At 46.0% G+C, this 22,051-nt stretch overlaps 1 protein-coding gene across 4 annotated transcripts in view; it reads right to left on the bottom strand.

Moving 5' to 3' along the window:
• The window catches only part of BMX (BMX non-receptor tyrosine kinase), a 105,992-nt gene that overhangs the window by 11,680 nt on the left and 72,261 nt on the right, over window positions 1-22,051 (bottom strand). For all 4 annotated transcript variants that reach the window (XM_033949137.1, XM_033949138.1, XM_033949134.1 and 1 more), the window contains exons 14-18: window positions 19,077-19,151; window positions 17,324-17,495; window positions 6,858-7,074; window positions 5,100-5,164; window positions 4,112-4,230 (exon numbers count right to left, since the gene is read on the bottom strand). In XM_033949137.1, the coding sequence (XP_033805028.1) occupies window positions 4,112-4,230; window positions 5,100-5,164; window positions 6,858-7,074; window positions 17,324-17,495; window positions 19,077-19,151 (648 nt within the window). The remainder of the gene's footprint in view (window positions 1-4,111; window positions 4,231-5,099; window positions 5,165-6,857; window positions 7,075-17,323; window positions 17,496-19,076; window positions 19,152-22,051) is intronic.

Here is a 22,051-nt window from a genome sequence, read left to right on the forward strand (position 1 = left end):
CGGCACGAGCAGCAAATAGCAGATGCTACTCGGGCCGGTGAACATTTAAAGAGGTATGCGGGGGGGGGGGGACAGAGAGGAACTGGCACCCCCTGTGAAGACGGCGCTTAGGGCGGTCTGCCCCCCTGCCCTACGCCACTGGACCATGCCAAGCTCAGTGGCCTTTATAGAACACTCCTCGGAGCGAATTTCCATGCTCTATTTTGGGTGTGAGGACTTACGCCTGCTGAAACCTGGTGTAAACCCCGGTGCGCATCTTGGGCGCGAATCCTTGTTATCCTATAACACTGTGCCTAAAATTCTGGAATGTCCCTTTGGGGTTGCATATGGGGCACTTTGAGCATGCAGAAATTCAAACTAGTGCCATCTAACTCCAACTAACATCAGTAATTGGTTATTACCACCCAATTGACTCATTAGTTTATGCATGCATCTGGGCTCTGCACGCAAATCTGGGGCACCCAGCCTTTGGGCGACCAACACAGAATGCAGGGGTTAAGGGGCAATTCTATAACTGGGCGTCACAAGCTAGACGCCTAGATGCAGCGCGTAGAACAGCGGCATAGGAGGTACCCAGGCTAGTAGTGCCTGGCCCAACCGCGCTGTCTAACCCCTGTACTCCTGCCCACAGTGTGCCCCCCTCCCCCCGCATACTTCTATAAATCTCCTTCCTGCTGTTTGCACCAGTCTCATCTCTCCTTCTGATGTCACTTCCTGTTAGCTACTTGCTGCTGCCTAAGATTTGAAGAGGTGGTGGGCGGAGAGAAGGACAGGTGCCGGCACCCCTGCCAAGATGGTGCCTGGAGAGGTCCGCCCCCTCGTGATATGCCACTTATACTAAGCACTAATTCTATAATGACATCTGAGGGCCAAGATTCCGTTATAGAATACCAGTGCAAATCAGCATCTGCATATATCCATTTACATAATGCCCATAGCAGATGTATAAGCGCTCACCTAAACCTGGCCATTCAGCATGTAACTTATAGTAGGATTATCGTATTTTTGATGGGAAAAAAGAGGACACGTGGCCCCGCCCCATTCCGCTCCAACATCCCTCCCCCAACCTTATCTCCTCTTCTTCCCGGAGCTTGGGGCTGTGTCTGGAAGGCCTCCAAACATGATCGAGACGTTTAAGTATATTACCGGCCGTGTCGAGATGGAAGAAGAGATTCTCTTTCTCAAAGGACCCTCAGCCACAAGAGGGCATCCGCTCAAACTCAGGGGCGGGAAATTTCATGGCGACACCAGGAAATATTTCTTCACCGAGAGAGTGGTTGATCCTTGGAACGAGCTCCTGGTGCAGGTGATTGAGGCAAACAGCGTGCAAGAATTTAAGAGCAAATGGGATGCCCAGTCGGATCCCTTACAGGGTTAAGCCAAGGGAACCTGCCACCAGGAGTGGGATCCCTAGGATAGTAGACTTGGGGGTGGGTCAGTAGAGTGGGCAGACCTGATGGGCTATGGCCCTTATCTGCCGTCATCTTCTATGTTTCTATGCACGCAAGGACGTAATATCATTACGTCACATCTGCGCATGCTAACTTAGGCGCCGTTTACAGAATCCGGGCTTTAGATACAGTGGCGCCCGGAGCGCCGGTGCTACCTTACAGAACGTTGCCTAAGTACAATTATGTGCATAACTACCATATATCCCTGTTTTGGTGCTTAACTTCCGTTTTAGCACCGTAGGTCAGATGCCACTTTGGCACTTAACCTGTGTTGCACCATAAGAAATTGTCAAATGATAATAATCATCATCATAATAAAGCTTTATTTATATCCCGTCATACCTTTTCAGTTCTAGACAGTATACAGTAGCGGAAACAGAAGTCAATAGTTACAAAGAACATAAGAACATAAGAAATGCCTCCACTGGGTCAGACCAGAGGTCCATCGTGCCCAGCAGTCCGCCCACGCGGTGGCACAACAGGTCTAGGACCTGTGCAGTAGCCCTCTATCTATACCCCTCTATCCCTTTTTCCAGTAGGAAATTATCCAATCCTTTCTTGAACCCCTGCACCGTACTCTGCCCTATTACGCCCTCTGGAAGCGCATTCCAGATGTCCACAACACGCTGGGTAAAGAAAAACTTCCTAGCTTTTCCAAATGCCCTCTTGTTCTTTTATGTTCTGAAAGTTTGAAGAATCTGTCCCTCTCTACTCTCTCTATGCCCTTCATGATCTTGTAGGTTTCTATCATGTCCCCTCTAAGTCTCCGCTTTTCCAGGGAGAAGAGCCCCAGTCTCTCCAATCTTTCAGCGTATGAAAGGTTTTCCATGCCGTTAATCATTCGTGTCGCTCTCCTCTGAACCCTCTCAAGTATTGCCATATCCTTCTTAAGATACGGTGACCAATACTGGACACAGTACTCCAGGTGCGGGCGCACCATTGCCCGATACAACGGCAGGATGACTTCTTTCGTTCTGGTTGTAATACCCTTCTTGATAATACCCAACATTCTGTTTGCCTTCTTTGAGGCTGCTGCGCATTGTGCCGTTGACGTCATTGTTGTGTCCACCAGTACGCCCAAGTCCCTTTCAAGGCTACTTCCCTCTAATACTAATCCCCCCATTTGGTAGGGGGACAGTTATCAATACAAGTGAGGGGGTAGAGGGAAGAGGGAAGAGAGGAGGAGGAGGAGGAGGAAGTAAAGGGGGAAGAGGAGGCGAAGTGGGCAGAGAGGGCGGAGGGGCTTTTAGAATAAATGGGTTTTCAGTGTTCCTCTGAGAGCTTGGTACGTTGGGGAGTTCAAGAGGAGGTTGCGAAGGGTGTTGTTGCAGATGCTTGGAAGGACGGTGTTCTGTCGAGGAATCTTTTGCAGTGGCATCTCTTGGGAGTCGGGAATGAGACTATCAACATTTTGCGGGTGGGGCGGGGTTTGTCCTGTAGGACGAAGTGATTCAGGAGGTAGGTGGGGCGAGGTGCCGAGTAGCCTCTTGTAGCAAAGGCAACCAAATTTAAAGATGATTCTGGCCTCAATCGGCAACCAATGAAGTTTTCTAACTAACCTTCTCAATATATCTCTGCAACTTAACGTTTCTGCTAACTATCTATCTTGTTAATTAACCTGGGTATGCCTAGACCAATTCTAATGTAATATAGACCAATTCTAAAGTAATATAGACCAATTCTAATATAATATAGACCAATTCTAAAGTAATATAGACCAATTCTAAAGTAATACAGAATTCAGAGGTTTATTGTAACTCAACAAGAACCTCTCCTTAAGGTAGGAGGATATTCTATAGCCGAGATCACTGGTCTCCAACTTTGTTCATATAAAAGGGCCACAGTCAGCGGCGTAGTGAGGGTGAGAGGTAACCAGGATGGTGGCACCCCTCCCCCACCCTCTTCTATGCCCTCCTCCCCCTGTCGAGTCCCTATTCCCTTCCCCCTACCTCTTAAATTTTCCCGGTGCGAGCAGCATCACTAACGTGCTGCCCACATCGGCATCCGCTCTCCCTCTGATGTCACATCCTAGGCGCAGGACCCGGAAGTGACATCAGAGGGAGAGCCGACGCTGGCGTGAGCAGCAGGCTTTGAGTTCCTGCTCGCACTGGCGAAGAGCTAGAGGTATGGGGTGGGGGGGGGGGAGTAAAGGTGTGTGTACGGCAGGGGGAGGAGTGGGAAGGAGCAGGTGGCATAGAGGAGGACGGCACCCAGGGCGGTCCGCACTCACCGCCTCCTTACTATGCCACTGGTTCCTACTACTATTTATTATTTCTATAGCGCTGAAAAAGTGTACGCAGCGCTGTACATTTTAACATACAATAGACAGTCCCTGCTCAGAAGAGCTTACAATCTAATTTAGACAGGACATTTCAGGGTTGGGGAGGTTATAGTGGGTATAGCTTCCTTCATATAGGCTCCTAATGAGTGCCCTTGGGCTGCTTAAAAGGAGGTGTAATCTGCACATATCGGCTAATTTGCAAGCTACAGTAGATCGGTTTGAGGTTTTCCTAGACAAGATTTGAGAACCGTTATTCAGCATCACCTTCAAATTGCTTTGCTGCCAAGAGCAGCGTCGCGTAGAGAGACAAATTCAGATATCCTGTGCATGGGATTGGTTTGGAAACGCTCTTCAGGAACAGAGAAGTGCAAAATCTTACCAAAGGCCCAGACGTCGGACTTGCTGCTGAAGTTTGAATAGTGAAGCACCTCCGGTGCAGACCATTTAACTGGGAATTTAGTTCCTACTGAGCTGACATACTGGTCATCCAACACATATCTGTCAGGGAAGAACCATCCATTAGAAGTACAATCATCAACAGCAAATGAATGCTGGTCTTATCGCTTTTCTGCACCCCCTGAAAGTACGAGGGTGTTTGAAAAGTTTGGTAAAAAAAAAATAATAATAAATAAACAAGTTAAACAAATACTTTTTTTTTGGGGGGGGGGTTAAACTGTTTATTGATTTTGTAAAAAACATTTTATAGAAAGTGCAACAAAATAGACATCAGCATTTCTTAAAAGCACTTATGCAGTGGTGTACCAAGAGGGGTGGGGGGGGAGCATTGCCCTGGGTGCATGCCCTAAGGGGGTGCATAGCTGGCTGGGTCCGGAACCTCCTGGGACTTGCACTTCAGCGCGGCTGCCGGTCCACCCCCGCGGCCAAGAAAAAGGCTAAGAAGCCAGCGGGAGCGGCGAAAGCGTCCTTTAAGGAACACCCTCCCAATCTGTCCCTATCCCGCCCCCTTCGTGACGCTACCGGACAGCGTTCTCAGCCATCACTGTACAAATATTCAGTCTTAATTTTTTTTTTTTTTTTTTAAATAACGCTTTCAGTTACTAGATGTCCGGATTTCCCAGGACATGTCCTCCTGAGGACACGTCCAGGGGTCCGGATGGCTTTCAAAACCCGGCACTCAGCAGGGGGCAGGACTTTGGTGTGACAGGGCGGGCATGAGTGGAACTGGGCGGGCCAAACGGAAAATCTGGTAACCCTTGTTAGTCACATATCTCCGAGATCCAGGCTGGAGCATTTGCACCAGCTCTGTGGTTGACATAAGTAAGTACTCACACCAAAACCAAACTATACCTGTTCTCACCTCCTTCCTAAATCAAACGCAATGGCACATTTTAATGCTTTCGACTTACCTAGTCATCCCAAAGTCAGACACCTTTACTGTGAGGTCACTGTCAACCAAACAATTCCTGGCGGCCTACAGAAGAAAGAAGATTGAGGAAATAGCAGATACTTAGAGGTAATATCAAAGAGAAAAATTCTACTATTGCTTATCCCTAATAGAAGGCGGGAAAGAAAGTAAAAACAATCTTCATATCACAATACCTTAAGTTCTCCACTCACAGACCTCGGCGGTGATGCTGTGTGTATCATATTTTTAACCCACAGACAATTAACACCAAAATCGTCAAAGCTGCTTTTAAATATACTTTAATTAAATTAGTTTTACTTTAAACAGTTTAAATATATACTCATCTTCTTTGTAACGCGGCTAGGGGATCATATTCCGACCTATTCGCCAAAGCTGTTCCAAGGAAATTCCCCCTTAGTCTGCCGGTTCAATGTTTCCCGCGTTTCAATGGTTGATCAGACATTGAAACGTGGGAGACATTGAACAATAATAAAATGACCACATATAAGCTTAAATGCAATCAAGGAGATTGGAAAGTGAATCCCAGTAATAGGAATAACATGATACGGTATCAGTCATTGAACACCAGCTACAAGCTGTCTTTGGCTAGGTCAGTGTCTCTCAAACTTTTGTAGCTCCGGCCGTAGAAGGAGCAGAGGCATCGGCCCAGTGGCAAATCAAATGCGTGCAAGATGAAAGCGCGCGAACAATTGCGCCAAGACAACTGAGCACAAGACAATTGAGCGCAACCACAATGGCGCGCAAGACAACTCAGCGCAACCACAATTACGCGCAAGACAATTGAGCACAACCACAATTGCGTGCAAAACAATTGAGCGCAACCACAATGGCGCGCAAGACAACTCAGCGCAACCACAATTGCGTGCAAGACAATTGAGCGCAACCACAATTGCATGAAAGACAATTGAGCGCAAGACAACTAAGCATAACCACAATTGCGCGCAAGACAATTGAGCGCAAGACAGCTCAGCATAACCACAATTGCACGCAAGACAATTGAGCACAAGACAACTCAGCACAACCTCAATTGCGCGCAAGACAATTGAGCGCAACCAAAATTGCGTGAAAGACAATTGAGCACAATCACAATTGCGTGAAAGACAATTGAGCGCAAGACAACTCAGCGCAACCACAATTACGTGTAAGAAAATTGAGCGCAACCACAATTGCGCGCAAGACAATTGAGCGCAAGACAACTCAGCGCAACCACAATAATGTGCAAGACAATTGAGCGCAAGACAACTCAGCGCAACCACAATTGCGCGCAAGACAATTGAGCGCAACCACAATTGCGTGAAAGACAATTGAGCGCAAGACAACTCAGCGCAACCACAATTGCGCGTAAGACAATTGTGCGCGACTGATTTCAGGATGTGCCTCTCGCCGCGAGAGGCACGTCCTGCAAGCAGTTAGCCAGTGCGGTGCCTCTCTTCCTAGTCGGCATCGCGGGGCACACCTGGAACCTGCTGGGGCATACAGTTTGCAATACACTCCTTTAGAGCTTTTCTTATAATCTGGTCCGTGTGCTGACCAACGCCGTACACTTTAGTGATGGGCCATGAGCGCTGGTTTCTTTACTAATAGTGTATGGATTTGGTAATGGCCAAAATAGTGTGAATGCACAGTGTGATGAAAATTTAATAACGGGGCCTCTAGGCTGCTACTGCTAGAAAGTTCAAGGGTGCCTAATACCCTTGCCGCGTGTCTGCTGGGGATGCCCTCGGGTGTGGTTGCTTACCAAATCTCTGTGTATGAACTGGTGATGCTCCAGGAATTCCATGGCTTCACACACATCGTGGCACATTTCCAGCAGCTGAAACGGTTGGAGCTCTTTTCGGTGGTCCTTCAGGTAAGTTAGCAAACAGCCGTTTGACATAAATTCAGTCACGATGTAGAGAGGGTACTTCTCTGTACACACCCCGTAGAGTCGAACGAGCTTGGGATGACTGAACTTCCTGGAAATAATATATGAAGTACTTTTGGTCCAGGAATTTTCATTTTCAAGAGAAGTATAAAACCTCTCCACTATATAAAGGAAAAATAAATTCAGTTTCTGCAGACGCTTCACGAGGGCCCCCCCCCCCCCTTTTAATCAAGGCACATTAGGGTTTTTGGGGTTTTTTAAATCACCGGCTGCTGCTGGCCTTAAAAGTAATCTACGTAGATTGCGATTGATCCAGAATGCAGCTGTCAGGTTAATTTTTAACCTGAAAAAAATCAGATCCTAGAACTCCTTTTCACAGGAAATTGCACTGGCTTCCGATAGAGGCCAGGGTCATAGTCAAGTTTGGATCACTATGTTACAAGGTGCTGTTTGGTCTTACAGCAAATTACTTGAAGGATCACTTTGGGCTCCTTTTACTAAGCCACGTTAGGGCTTTAACGCACGGAATAGCGCGCGCTAGACCTTAACGCCAGCATTGAGCTGGCGTTAGTTCTAGCCACGTGGCGCGGGTTTAGCACACGCTAAAATGCTGCGGGCGCTAAAAACGCAAACCCAGCTTAGTAAAAGGAGCCCTTTGTATTGGTAATACTAAAACGGTCCAAACGCTTTCCCTCTTATTTCGCGTTCCCTTCTGTAACGGAATGTCGATACCCAAAAATTTTTTTTGATAGAGTACTTTATTGTGAGTAACGGCAGTCTGTCCGACAGCATGACGCAAGACCTGCTTTTGTTGGAACAGTGATCCTCAACCTGGCAGCTTAGCTTCAACGCTAACAAATGCAAGGTCATGCACCTTGGCAACAATAATCCGTGCAGAACGTACACATTGAATGGAGAAACCTTAGCAAGGACTGCCGCAGAACGGGATTTGCGGGTGATCATCAGCGAAGACATGAAAACGGCCAAACAAGTGGAGAGGGCTTCATCTAGGGCTAGGCAAATGCTGGGTTGTATCCGGAGAAGTTTTGTTAGTCGGAAGCCCGACGTCCTAATGCCTTTGTACAGAACCATGGTGAGGCCTCGTCTGGAGTACTGCGTACAATTCTGGAGGCCACATTACCGCAAATATGTGCTGAGAATCGAATCGGTACAGCGAATGGCCACCAAGATGGTCTCGGGGCTCAAAGATCTATCATACGAAGAAAGGCTGAACGAATTGCGGCTATACTCTCTCGAAGAACGTAGGGAGAGAGGGGACATGATTGAGACGTTTAAGTATGTCACTGGTCACATCAAGGTAGAAGATGATGTTTTCCTTCTTAGGGGACCCTCGGCCACAAGAGGACACCCGCTGAAAATAAAGGGCAGGAAGTTTCATGGCGACACCAGGAAGTACTTCTTCACTGAAAGAGTGGTGGACAGCTGGAATAAGCTCCCAGTTCAGGTGGTTGAGGCCAGCAGCGTGCCAGTTTTTAAGAACAGTTGGGATGCTCATGTCGGATCTCTACGAGGGACAGTGGCGTACCAAGGGGGGGCGGTCCGCCCCGGGTGCCAAGCCCTGACGGGGTGCTCCCGGTCCGGTCCAGTTCCCCCCCCTGCGCCGGGTGTCGCGTCTGGAAACAGCCTGCAGCAAGATCGCGATGCCAGAGATCTTTGCCTGCTTTGACTGTTTCCTCCACCACGGTCCTGCCCCCTCCTCTGATGTCAGAGGAGGGGCGGGACCGTGGCGGAGGAAACAGCCGAAGCAAGCAAAGATCGCTGGCATCACGCGATCTTGTTGCAGGCTGTTTCCCCAGGGTAGTAGCGTACCAAGGGGGGGGCGGGGTGGGAGGTCCGTCCCGGGTGCCGCCTTAGGGGGGATGCACAGCTGGCCCGGTCTCTATCGCGCTCCTACCCTCCCAGCGAAAGCAGCATCGGCGCCATTACCGAAAAAGGTAATGGCGCCAGGCCTTGGAGCACCAAGGCAGACCACTTCTCCCCCCTCCCAGCCGAAACCCCGCTGACCATCCTATCTCTACCCCCCCCAAGTGAACCTTTCCGACCCTCCCAGCGAAAGCAGCAAACCTCCCTCCAGTAGCGTCTGCTTTATTCTCCCTCTGCCGCATCATAGAAACATAGAAAGATGACGGCAGAAAAGGGCCAAGGCCCATCAAGTCTGCCCACTCTATAGACCCTCCCCTTAATATTATACAATGTTTTACCCTGACCCACTTAGGGATCCCACATGGGCGTCCCATTTATTCTTAAAATCTGGCACGCTGCTGGCCTCGATTACCTGTACTGGAAGCTTGTTCCATTGATCAATCACTCGCTCCGTGAAGAAATACTTCCTGGTGTCACCGTGAAATTTTCCGCCCTTGAGTTTGAGCGGGTGCCCCCTTGTGGTTGAGGGGCCTCTGAGAAGGAAAATGTTATCTTCCACTTCTATACGTCCGGTGACGTATTTAAACGTCTCAATCATGTCTCCCCTCTCCCTGCGTTCCTCGAGAGTGTAGAGCTGCAAATTGTTTAGTCTTGCTTCGTACGAGAGACCTTTAAGCCCTGAGACCATTCTGGTGGCCATCCTTTGGACCGACTCGACCCTCTGCATGTCTTTGCGATAATGTGGCCTCCAGAATTGCACGCAGTATTCCAGATGAGGTCTCACCATGGTCCTGTATAATGGCATTATGACTGCAGGCTTTCTGCTGACGAAACTTCTACGGATGCAACCCAGTATCTGTCTTGCCCTTGAGGAAGCCTTCTCCACCTGATTGGCATCACTGATGACGTCATAAGTGACGCGGCAGAGGGAGGAGAAAGCCGTGAAGGAGGTTTGCTGCTCTCGCTGGGAAGGTCGGAAAGGTTCACGGGGGGAGATAGGAGGGTCAGCGGGGGTTCGGCTGGGAGGGGGGAGAAGCGGACTGCCTCGGTGCTCCATTACCTTCTTTGGGCAGCAGCAGCGTTTACAATTCGCTGCTGTTGCCGGCTTCAGGCCTTGTTCTCTGCCGGGTCCTGCCTACTTCCTGTTTTCATGAAGACAGGACCCGACAGAGAGGAAGGCCTGAAGCGGGCAACAGCAGTGAATTGTGAATGCTGCTGCTGCCCGATGAAGTTCAGGACATCGGGGAAGGAGCAGGGAGAAATCGGCTGCTGGCTTGGGGGTGAGGGTAGGGAAAGAATCGTGGAAGTGGAGAAATTGGCACGATGGCTTTGTGCGGGCTAGGGGGAGAGAGAAAGAAAGGAAAAAATAAAGAGGGGTGGCCAGGGGGAGAGAGAAAGAAAGGCAGAAAGAAAGAGGGGGACCAAGGGGAGAGAAAGAAAGGCAGAAATAAAGAGGGGGTCAAGGGGGAGAGAAAGAAAGAGGAGGGCCAGGGGGAGAGAGAAAGAAAGGCAGAAAGAAAGAGGGGGGCCAAGGGGAGAGAAAGAAAGGCAGAAATAAAGAGGGGGGGTCAAGGGGGAGAGAAAGAAAGGCAGAAAGAAAGAGGAGGGCCAGGGGGAGAGAGAAATAAAGAGGGAGGCCAGGGGAAGAGAGAAAGAAAGGCAGAAATAAAGAGGGGGGCCAGGGGGAGAGAGAAAGAAAGGCAGAAATAAAGAGGGGGCCAGGGGGAGAGAGAAAGAAAGGCAGAAATAAAGAGGGGAGCCAGGGGGAGAGAGAAAGAAAGGGGGGGGGGCAGGAGAAGAAAGAAGAAGGACCAGAGACTCATGAAATCACCAGACAAAAAAGTAGGAAAAATGATTTTATTTTCAACTTAGTGATCAAAATGTGTCCGTTTTGAAAATTTATATCTGCTGTCTATATTTTGCACTATGGCCCCCTTTTACTAAACTGCAATAGAGTTTTTTAGCGCAGGGAGCCTATGAGCGTCGAGAGCAGCGTGGGGTATTCAGCACAGCTCCCTACGCTAAAAACCGCTATCGCAGTTTAGTAAAAAGGGAGGGGGAATATTTGTCTATTTTTGTATAGTTGTTACTGAGGTGACATTGCATAAAGTCATCTGCCTTGACCTCTTTGAAAACCCGCGGAATATAAATGATAATTAACATTTTCTCTGCGTACAGCGTGCTTTGTGTTTTTAAAATTTTATTGTTGGTAGATCATTTTGACTTGGCCACAAAGGTAAGGGGGAGGGAGGGAGGGGAGCTGCTGAAAGACATCTAGTAATCCTTGCAGGCTTGACTGCAGGGAATTATTTTTGTAAAATCATGTTTTGTTATGTGACTGGCATTATCTAGACTTTAATTTCTATGAATGAATAGAATGAAAATGATATAAAATTACTTGCTTGTTTTTATGTGCATGCGCTGAAGGAAAGTGGAGAGAGAGTGGGCTGAGGATGCTGAAGGGAAATGGGGAAGAGAGTGGGGAGAAGACGCTGATTTATAAATTGACAATTGTACAGAATATTGTTTCTTTTTATACTTTAATATAAACAATTCAAGGCTTGTGTGGATGGAATCAGGTGGTTTGCGGGGATGGGGACCGAGCTTACGGGGATTAGTCCAATAAAATGGTATTTTTTTATTTCTCATTATTTGTTTTATTTTTATTTGTTAATTTATAAAGTGGTGATTGTTATGTATCAGTTTTTTCAAATTTACATCTACTGTCTTTATATTTTGCACTGTATTAGAGGACATGTGTTACTGTTTTTTGTGGTGTTGCACTGTATCCAGGGTCTGGTTTCTTGGCGGATCAGTTTAACTTTTGTCTACATATTTCTATTTTTAGTTTGTGATTATTCCATTTTGGACGAGGGTGTATCTCTGTTCTGTGTGTATGAAAAGAACACAGTTTTCAGTTGGCATAGACTACAGGATCAATTGACTGTGCGGGATCTGGCTTGTTTAGTTTTACAATGTATGTGTTGGTGTTCTAGTGCTCACTGCAGTGTTTAAGATGCAGCCTTTTCCTAGGTACACTCTTGTGGTGCGATATGTAGATTGTTACTAAAAATCATATTTTTCATATAGATGGGGGGGTGTCAAAAAATGATGGGCCCCGGGAGCCACATACCCTAGGTACGCCACTGACGAGGGAAAAGGTCATCAGAGAGCGATTAAGTAGGGGGGTGGGTCAATGGAGTGGGCAGACTCGATGGGCCTTGGCCCTTTTCTGCCATCACTTTCTATGTTTCTATGTTTACTTTCGTACCAGGCTGCGATCAGAGACCAGGAATTTAGTCGGCTTATAGCAAACATTTCAGGAAACTTTTGAAAACCTATTTATTTGATAAATTTCTGGAATACATAATCATGACATATTAATTTGCGTTTTTTGGTTTCTGAGATTGTCTCAGATTCTTAAAGTTGTGAACCGTGTTGAACTATATTAGGGTATGTGGTATATAATTTAATTATTTATTCAATTTTCTATACCGTTCTCCAGGGGGAGCTCAGAATGGTTTACATGAATTTATTCAGGCACTCAAGCATTTTTCCCTAAATGATAATGTAATGTAATGGTCATAGATCCGACGCTTTTACCACAGTGGCTACCGTTAAATGAAACCCTAACGCAGCTTGATAAAAGGAGGGGAGGGGCCTAGGTTAATAAGTCTGAAATAAATGAAGAGTCATTTTGCTCAACTATTCAACAGCAAAATTATTCTCTACACCAGGGCTGCCCAAGTCCAGTCCTTGAGATCTACTGGCAGGCCAGGTTTTCCGGATACCCACAATGAATATGCATGAGAGAGAAATTTGCATCCCAAGAAGGCAGTGCAGGCAAATCTCTCTCATACATATTTATTGTGGGTATCCGGAAAACCTGGCCTGCCAGTAGATCTCGAGGACTGGACTTGGGCAGCCCTGCTCTACACCAAGGATTGTCCAATCCATGGCCAGCGGACCAGAACCCAGTCCACAAAGTGCTTTTCTCTGGCCCTCGGAAGCTAGGCTAATTTTCTGGTGCTTTGAGCAGGATTCCTACTTCCCCTGCTGTAACTCGGCATCTGCCCCCCTCTCCCTCCATCACCTATCCATACTAGTATCCTGCTCCGTTCCCTCTCCCTCCACCCCAATGCCATCCAGTATCCTGCCCTCTCACCTCCCCACCGCTGCCGTATGTTTCTCGAACCAGCAGTGACACCTGTAAATTTAAATGCAGCCATCATGGGACCTTCCTGCCCCTCCCCACAGCTGCTGGCTCTGCTCAGGAACAAGGAAGTGACATCACAGGGGTTGAACCGGCAGCCGCAGAGAGGGGCAGGAAGGTCCTGCGATGGCTGCATTTAAAGTTTACTGCCGGTGCTGCTGGTTCGAGAAAGCAGCAGCAGCATAGTAGGGCGGAAGGTCCTGGATCCAGTGTGCTGGCTGTGCAACCCCTTAGAGGAGGGGTCCCCAAAGTCACTCCTTGAGGGCCGAATCCAGTCGGGTTTTCAGGATTTCCCCAATGAATATGCATGAGATCTATGTGCATGCACTGCTTTCAATGCATATTCATTGGGGAAATCCTGAAAACCCGACTAGATTCGGCCCTCAAGGAGGGACTTTGGGGACCCCTGCCTTAGAGCATGCACCCAGGGCAGACCACCCTTCCCCCCCCTCTTGTTATGCCACTGTATAGCTATAACCTTTTATGTTTTCACACTCAGCAATGATACATTGATAAAAAGACAGGTTGAAAAGGTGACGGCGAAAGCTAGAAGGATGCTAGGTTGCATAGGGAGAGGTATGGCCAGTAGGAAAAAGGAGGTATTGATGCCCCTGTACAAGACTCTGGTGAGACCTCCTTTAGAATATTGTGTACAATTTTGGAGGCTGCACCTTCAAAAAGATATAACAACGATGGAGTCGGTCCAGAGGAAGGATACTAAAATGGTGTGTGGTCTTCGTGATAAGGTATATGGGGACAGACTTAAAGATCTCAATCTGTATACTTTGGAGGAAGGACGGGAGAAGGGAGATATGATAGAGTCGTTTAAATACCTACATAATATAAATGTGCATGAGTCGAGTCTCATTTGAAAGGAAACTCTGCAATGAGAGGGCATAGGATGAAGTTAAGAGGTGATAGGCTCTAGAGTAATCTTAAAAAATTATTTTTTACGGAAAGGGTGGTAGATGCGTGGAACAGTCTCCCGGAAGAGGTGGTGAAGACAGAGACTGTGTCTGAATTCAAAAGGGCCTGGGATAGGCACGTGGGATCTCTCAGAGAGAGAAAGAGATAATGGTTACTGTGGGCGGGCAGACTAGATGGGCCATTTGGCCTTTTATCTGCCATCATGTTTCTATGTTTCTGTGTTATGCAAAAAATCTAGCAGTATTTTATTAAATGAATCTTCAATATCTTCATTTTATTGCGGAAAAGAACAGAAATTTAACATACTTTGCTAATACCGTGTTTCCCCCTAAAATAAGACAGGGTCTTATATTAATTTGTGCTCTACAAAAACGCACTAGGGCTTATTTTCAGAGAATGTCTTAGTTTCAGAGAAACACAGTATCTACCCTTGACACTTGCCATGCTATACCTATCCCTCCTATCCCTTTGTGCACTAGAACACCACCAACATCATTGATGACATCATCAGTGATGCAGCAGAGGGAAGGCCCCGGCGGGGAAGGCCGTGAAGCAGCCTGTCCTAGTGCTGCCACCGGTTTTGAGGCTTCAGAGGTATGTAAGGCGGTCGGTGGTGTTCTGCTGCTCAAAGGGATGGGAGGGAGGGATCTTAACTAGGGCTTATTTTGGGGGTAGGTCTTGTTTTCAGGGAAACAGGGTAGTTAAACATGTTCACTTTGATGTAGTCATCTACCAATGGCATTCCAAACACTCAAGCGCTCAACGCCTTCTTCAGGTAGTCAGGATAAAGCCTCCTTTACAAAGCCACGCCACCGTTTTTAGCGCCGGTTGCCGCGGTAACAGCTCCGACGCTCATAGAATTCCTATCCAGCGCTAAAAAAACGATAGCATGGCTTTGTAAAGGAGGGGGGTATGTTAAATTTCTGTTCTTTTCCACAATAAGGTGCAGATATTAAAGGTTCATTTAATAAAATACTGATGGATTACAGCAGACACACCTTCTTAGTCTCTTTGGCGAACCCTTGTGATTGGACAAGCTGCCTTGGAGCGCTGTGACTTTGCGGATATAGACTCTCCTCAGGGAAAGCGTTATCGGTTTGTCTGGGAGCCTTTTTGGCAGGGCTGTTGGAGTCGGAGTCGGAGTCGAGGAGTCGGAGTCGGAGGAAATTTCGGGTACCTGGAGTTGGAGTACAAAAGTACAAAAAACTGAGGAGTCGGAGTCGGAACATTTATCTACCGACTCCATTTTTGAACTTGGCATACCAATCACGAGCGATTCTTTCAGCTATAGCACCCACTATATACACAGCACAAATGTTGCGAGCAGCTTCTGCGGCCTTAGAACCTTGATTAAAAGCAAAAAGAAGGTGGTGTTGAAAATGCTCATTTCTCTCAACTTGACATTCCATTTTAACGATCTGAAAATTAACCAGTGCTGTGGAGTCAGAGTCGAGGAGTCGGAGGAAATTTCGGGTACCTGAAGTACAAAAATCTGAGGAGTCGGAGTCGGAACATTTATCTACCGACTCCACAGCCCTGCTTTTTGGCAAACCCTGACACTTCATGCTCGCAGCAGATTGTTGAATGGTTAACTGTAGACCTATTTGATTCTTGGATTGTAGCGTGAGAGATACATTTTTATTCTTGGTTTGGGGTGGGGGAGGGGGGAATACAAGAACTGTGTATTGGTTATGATGTTAAATTTGAATTTTTTTTGTTGCTTGTTTGGTTATTTTTGAAACTGAATAAACACATTTAAACATAAAATACTGCTAGATTTAGGGTGGGTGGGGGGAGGGGAATGTATTATTGTTTGCCATACTTAATTATCTATATTATTGAAATTAAATATGCACTTCTTCTATTAATTATGAGGGGAGAATTATTGTTTTTTGAATTATTTGTGTATTTAAAGTGCCTTCTGTGTAGTGTTTATGTTTAAATTCATTGTATGGCACTGTTAACATCTGAAAATTAATAAAGATTAAAAAAAAAAAAAATACTGCTAGATTTTTGCATAAAACGTCTTTTTCTCAATGTATCGTTGCTGAGTGTGAAAACATAAAAGGTTATAGCTATAATACCAAGAAATTTGCTTCTTTAAGCAAAAATAATAACAAATTAAAAAAAAACAAACAGAACTTTATGTAATCAGTGGCTTTGAGCGACCTCAGGATGGGCTTTAAAAATTTTTTTTTAAATTATTTTCTGATCAAGCACAATCAGATTTTCGGTTTGTGTTTCCAATGAGAAATCACTTGCAGCAGGTGCAACTGCCGTCTTTGGCAGGGTATAAAAATCTGCCCCCTCCCCACCTTTGGAAAACTGTGGAATAGGTTTTTAGCACCGGCTGGCATGCTGAATGCTGTTCGCTGCTCCAGTGCTCATATGAACTCTATGACTGTCGGAGAAGTGCAGGGCATTCAGCGTGCCGGATGACCATCAGAGTGGCACAGAGGATTCAGCGCGCCGAATGACCATCGGAGCGGCGCAGAGGATTCAGCGCGCCGAATGACCATTGGAGCGGCGCAGAGGATTCAGCGCCAGATGACCATCAGAGTGGCACAGAGGATTTAGCGCGCCGGATGACTGGAGCAGCGCAGAGGATTCAGCGGGCCGAATGACCATTGGAGCGGCGCAGAGGATTCAGCATGCCAGATGACCATCAGAGTGGCACAGAGGATTCAGTGCGCCGGATGACCGGAGCGGCGCAGAGGATTCAGCGGGCCGGATGACTGTCAGAGTGGCGCAGAGGATTCAGCGCGACGAATGACCGTCGGAGTGGCCCAGAGGATTCAGTGCGCCAGATGACCATCAGAGTGGCTCAGAGGATTCAGCGCGCCGGATGACTTGAGCGGCGCAGAGGATTCAGCGGGCTGGATGACCGTCAGAGTGGCGCAGAGGATTCAGTGTGCCGAATGACTGTCGGAGCGGCGCAGAGGATTCAGCGCACCAGATGACCATCAGAGTGGCTCAGAGGATTCAGCGCGCCGGATGACCGGAGCGGCACAGAGGATTCAGCGGGCTGGATGACCGTCAGAGCGGCGCAAAGCATTCAGCATGCCAGATGACCGTCGGAGCGGTGCGGAGGATTCAGCGCACTGGAAGACTCTCGGAGCAGCGCAGAGCTTTCAGCGTGCCAGATGACCGTCGGAGCAGTGCATTCAGTGTGCCGGCCGGTTCTAAAAACCTTTTCTGCATTTTTGTAAAAAAAAAAAGGGGGGGGATAATGAGGTAAATTGCTCTAGTTTTCTGTTTTCAAGGGAAGCTTCCGGGCCAACTTGCTTTTTAGTTTATGAATCAGCAAAACACTCACATCATAATCTGCGCTTCTTCCAAGAATTCCTCTTCGGACATCGAGGACTCGCGGATCATCTTGACGGCAACATCGTACTCTCCCTTCCACTTCCCCAGCTGCACCAGCCCAAACTGTCCACTGCCCAGTTCCTTTAGTAGAACGATGTCTATTCGTTTCAGCTCCCACAGTCCTGGCGAAACAAAATATATCCTTCTTGGAGACCAGACGCTTGAAGCCGTGTTATTGTAGTTTGCTTTTGGAAAGCACGGACAGAATCTCAGAGAGGCGAGGGGAAGCTGACAAAACCAAACGATGTCATTAGGCCTCCCCCACCTTTCAAAAAACACATTCAGAAATGCTAATTCCCCCCCCCCCCCCGAAAGCCGCACTAGGCTTTTTATTGCTGGTCGTGGATTCTATGAGCGTCAGACTCAGAGCTAAAACCACGATGGCTGGCGATATAAAACTAAACTAGCCTAAACTAAAGCTTAACTTTGTATACCGAGTCGTCATTCCGAGGAGGCTCGACTCGGTTTATAGCAATTAAATAAACAGGGAATGATTTACAAATGATAAATAGAAGATAATGGCAAAATTTCAAAAGAATTAATTTTCAACATGTAATTAGTATAAAATTGCCTAGGAAATACAAAGATAATAGAATTTTACTTGATACTTGGAAAACATTAAGATATATTAGTAATTTATCACCAGATCCAATTGCTAAATCATTAAACCAATCCCTTTGGGTAAACTCCAGGATCAAGATTGGCGGATTTTAAGATCGTCTGGAAGCAGTGGATAATTGCAGGCATACGGACATTGAATGATGTTATATTAGATGGATCACTGCTTAGCTTTTCACAATTGCAACATAAATTTGGCTTAAACAAAACACAATATTTTAAATGGTTTCAATTGAAGCAGGCTATTCAGGTAGGGATCCCTGAATGGAAGGGTCTTAATACTCAATATAGCTTGCAGGTCCTTTGCTTTCAGGCGGATTTCTTGGGACACCAAGCCACAAAATGATATAAATTTTTATATGGATTTTTAAATAGAAAAAAAAAGAAAACTGGACTTAGGGATATTTGGAGTATTGAGATTGGACAGACAATTTCTGCGTCTCAATGGCCACGATTTTGGTCCTGGAGATTAAGGTCTACAAGGTCAGCATCTATGAGTCAAACGTGGATGTTTTCTTACATCGAGTTTTATGGACCCCTACGCGTTTACAAAAATTAGATAGCACTAGATCTAATAGATGCTGGCATTGTAGATTAGAAGTGGGGACGTTAGATCATTTGATTTTTTTTTGTCCCTGTGTAAATGCTTTTTGGAAACTAATTTGGCCCCAAATTAATAAATTATTAGAAAACCATGTAGGACTCTCATATGACACTATATTATTTGGTACAGCAATGAGAACTCAGAGTCCGATTTCTGCAAATAATAATAAGTTATTATTAATATTGACAGGGGTCGCCATGCAACAAATTACTCAAATAGAGTAGTTTTTAAAGATTTACGGAAAAATTGAAACGAACTGGAACCCCTTAAAAAAAGGGGAGATCATTCCAGAGTTGAGAGAATTTAAAAACCAAAGATTGACTGAAGATCTTGACTCCTTTTTTTAGCCTAACACAGTTTCATAAGGGGGGGAGAGAGGGGTGTTAGACTTTAATAATCAGTTGTTGCTAACTTTCTGCTCGTCATTTAATCCGAAAGCGTACAATAGCTTTATAACAGAAGGATGTAAGAATCATCGTACCATTTCCTAAGGGAGCAGATGACGGGACTTTCTTCAGTTTTGTAGATACAGGATGCCGAAGTCGTGTAAGTATACCTATATCAGAAAGAAAACATTAAGATAATGATAACATTTTCTGCTGCCCCTCAATATCTCTCTTCGCTTCTCTCTCCTTATAAACCTCCCAGAGAACGCCGCTCCTCAGATAAGTCACTCTTAGCGTTACCCTTCTCCTCCACTGCCAATTCCAGACTTTGTTCCTTTCATCTAGCTGCCCCCTATGCCTGGAATTACCCAAGTTTGTCCGTCAAGCCCCTTCCCTTGTTTAAAAGCAGACTGAAAACCCACTTTTAAATATAGCCTTCAATCCTTAGCCCTACTCCTCTGATGTCATAATGCCCCATTCCACCAATAAGAGCCAACCTCATCAGTGATGTCACAATGGCTTGATTGTCCTGCACTCCCCTCTGCCCTCCAACCCAGCCAGCTGATTAACCGTTCCCCTTAACTGTATCCATGACATCCTGTTTGTCTGTTTAGATTGGGGGACTGTTCTTTGTGACTCTTTGCAGCGCTATAGAAATAATTCACAGTAGTAGTGTGAAGAGTTTCAGTCTTTGGAAAGCAGAGCTGAGATTGTGATGTCATAATGCCTCATTCCACCAATAAGAGCCAACCTCATCAGTCATGTCACAATGGATTGATTGTCTTGTATTCCCCTCTGCCCTCCAACCCAGCCAGCAGATTAACCATTCCCCTTAATTGTATCCATGACATCCTGTTTGTCTGTTTAGATTGTAAGGTCTTTGGAGCAGGGACTGTTTTGTTCTTCTTTGTGACTCTGTGCAGTGCTGCGTACGTCTGGTAGTAGTAGTAGTAATAGTAAAAGGAACCCGTCTCTTCAAGCTAACAGCACACACAAATTTTGTCTCCTCACTTCCACACACAACCCTGTTCCCCTTACATATATACAAATGCCTACACATATTCACCAACTCAACACATCCACCACCTGCCATCTTCCCCGTCCCCTTACTGCCTTCTAACACACTGACAACCCTCCATCTCCATCCAGAGACATCCTACCCAAACACGCATGAATATTCATCACCCTAACAAATACAGCTCTCCTCAACAGTCAGCACAGATGCACCAAGTTCCAACTCTTTGAGAGGCTGCTATCTTAATGCATTCTGCTTCATTTTTTCAATCAAGTTCCTTATATTCAACTTGATGTATTTGATCTGTTCTATGTATTACTTCTTTCCCTGCCATGCCGGTTTTTTCTGCATTATATTGTAAATGCTTTCTGTCTTTATCTGTTTTTAAGTCCATTATTCTAATTTGTATTTTATCTGTATGCCATGTATTAGCTCACCTTGTTGTGAACCGCCTAGAACTTTTTCGGTATGGCGGTATATAAGAATAAAATTATTATTATTATTATTCTTTGAGATTCTGTATGGAATGTTGCTACTCTTTGGAATTCCGGAATCTTGCTATTCTTTTACATTCTGTATGGAATGTTGCTACTCTCTGGGATTCTGGAATCTTGCTATTCTTTGAGATTCTGTATGGAATATTGCTACTTTTTGGGATTCTAGAATCTTGTTACTCTGGGATTCCGGAATCTTGATAGGCTGGTATCTTAATGCATTCTGCTTCATTTTTTCAATCAAGTTCCTTATATTCAACTTGATGTATTTGATCTGGTCTATGTATTACTTCTTTCCCTGCCATGCCGGCGTTTTCTGCATTCTATTGTAAATGCTTTCTGTCTTTATTTGGCATTTGGAAAAATTAAAAGGGGACAGATTCAGAACCAATGCTAGGAAGTTCTTCTTCACCCAACGGGTGGTGGACACCTGGAACGCGCTTCCAGAGGGCGTGATAGGGCAGAGTACGGTATTGGAGTTCAAGAAGGAATTGTACAATTTTCTGAAGGACACAAGGGTATAGATAGAGGGCTACTATACAGGTCCTGACCCTGATGGACCGCCACGTGAGCAGACTGCTGGGCATGATGGACCTCTGGTCTGACCCAGCAGAGGCAGGGCTTATGTTCTTATGTTTAAGTCCAATATTCTAATTTGTATTTTATCTTTATCCCATGTATTAGCTCACCTTGTTGTGAACCGCCTAGAATTTTTGAGGTATGGCGCTATATAAGAATAAAATTATTATTATTATTATACAGACACACACACAAGTACACTCACACCTATCATACACTCATCTCTGGATTTTCTGACTATAAAATCTGGCAACCCTACACTGGAGGAATTAAGTAATGATCCCTACACACTCCCCCAATGGTCATTGACCCTCTCCCACCCCCCAGCAGCACTTGGTATGGGAAAGCCTAGTAGAGCATCACATGTGTCTTATGTAGTCAGGTGGGGTGGGGCTTATGAACCATAGAGAGGAGGAGCCAGGCCCATAATTCAGTCTAAACTACTATATTTATGGTGGACAGTGTGAGCGCACCAAAACCTATCAAAACCCTACAATACTGCTGTATAGGTGCCACCTACAGCCATAAGGGCTATTGGGGTGATGGATAGATATGTTTATTAGGTTTTAGGGGAGTTTTGCAGGGCTCACCATACATTAGAAGGGGTTACAGTGAGATGTACTTCTGGCACTGTTTATGTGACGTTCACAGCAGTGCCTTCTAGTGTGGCAAATGTTCTGTTGGCATGTATGTGTGGCTAGTCCATTTGAAGACTGATCTCTTCCATGTCCAAATGGGCTTCATTTGGACGTTTCAACTTAGACGGTTTTGTGGTCGACAATGAGGTATAATGTTAGATGTCCTGGACAAGACATCCAACTAGAACAGGGCTGCCCAAGTCCAGTCCTTGAGATCTACTGGCAGGCCAGGTTTTCTGAATATCCACAATGAACATGCATAAGAGAGATTTGCATATCAAGAAGGCAGTGCAGGCAAATCTCTCTCATGCATATTCATTATGCATATCCAGAAAACCTGGTAT

This window comes from Geotrypetes seraphini, chromosome 6 (genome assembly GCF_902459505.1).
Source record: "Geotrypetes seraphini chromosome 6, aGeoSer1.1, whole genome shotgun sequence".
NCBI classification, from domain to species: domain Eukaryota; kingdom Metazoa; phylum Chordata; class Amphibia; order Gymnophiona; family Dermophiidae; genus Geotrypetes; species Geotrypetes seraphini.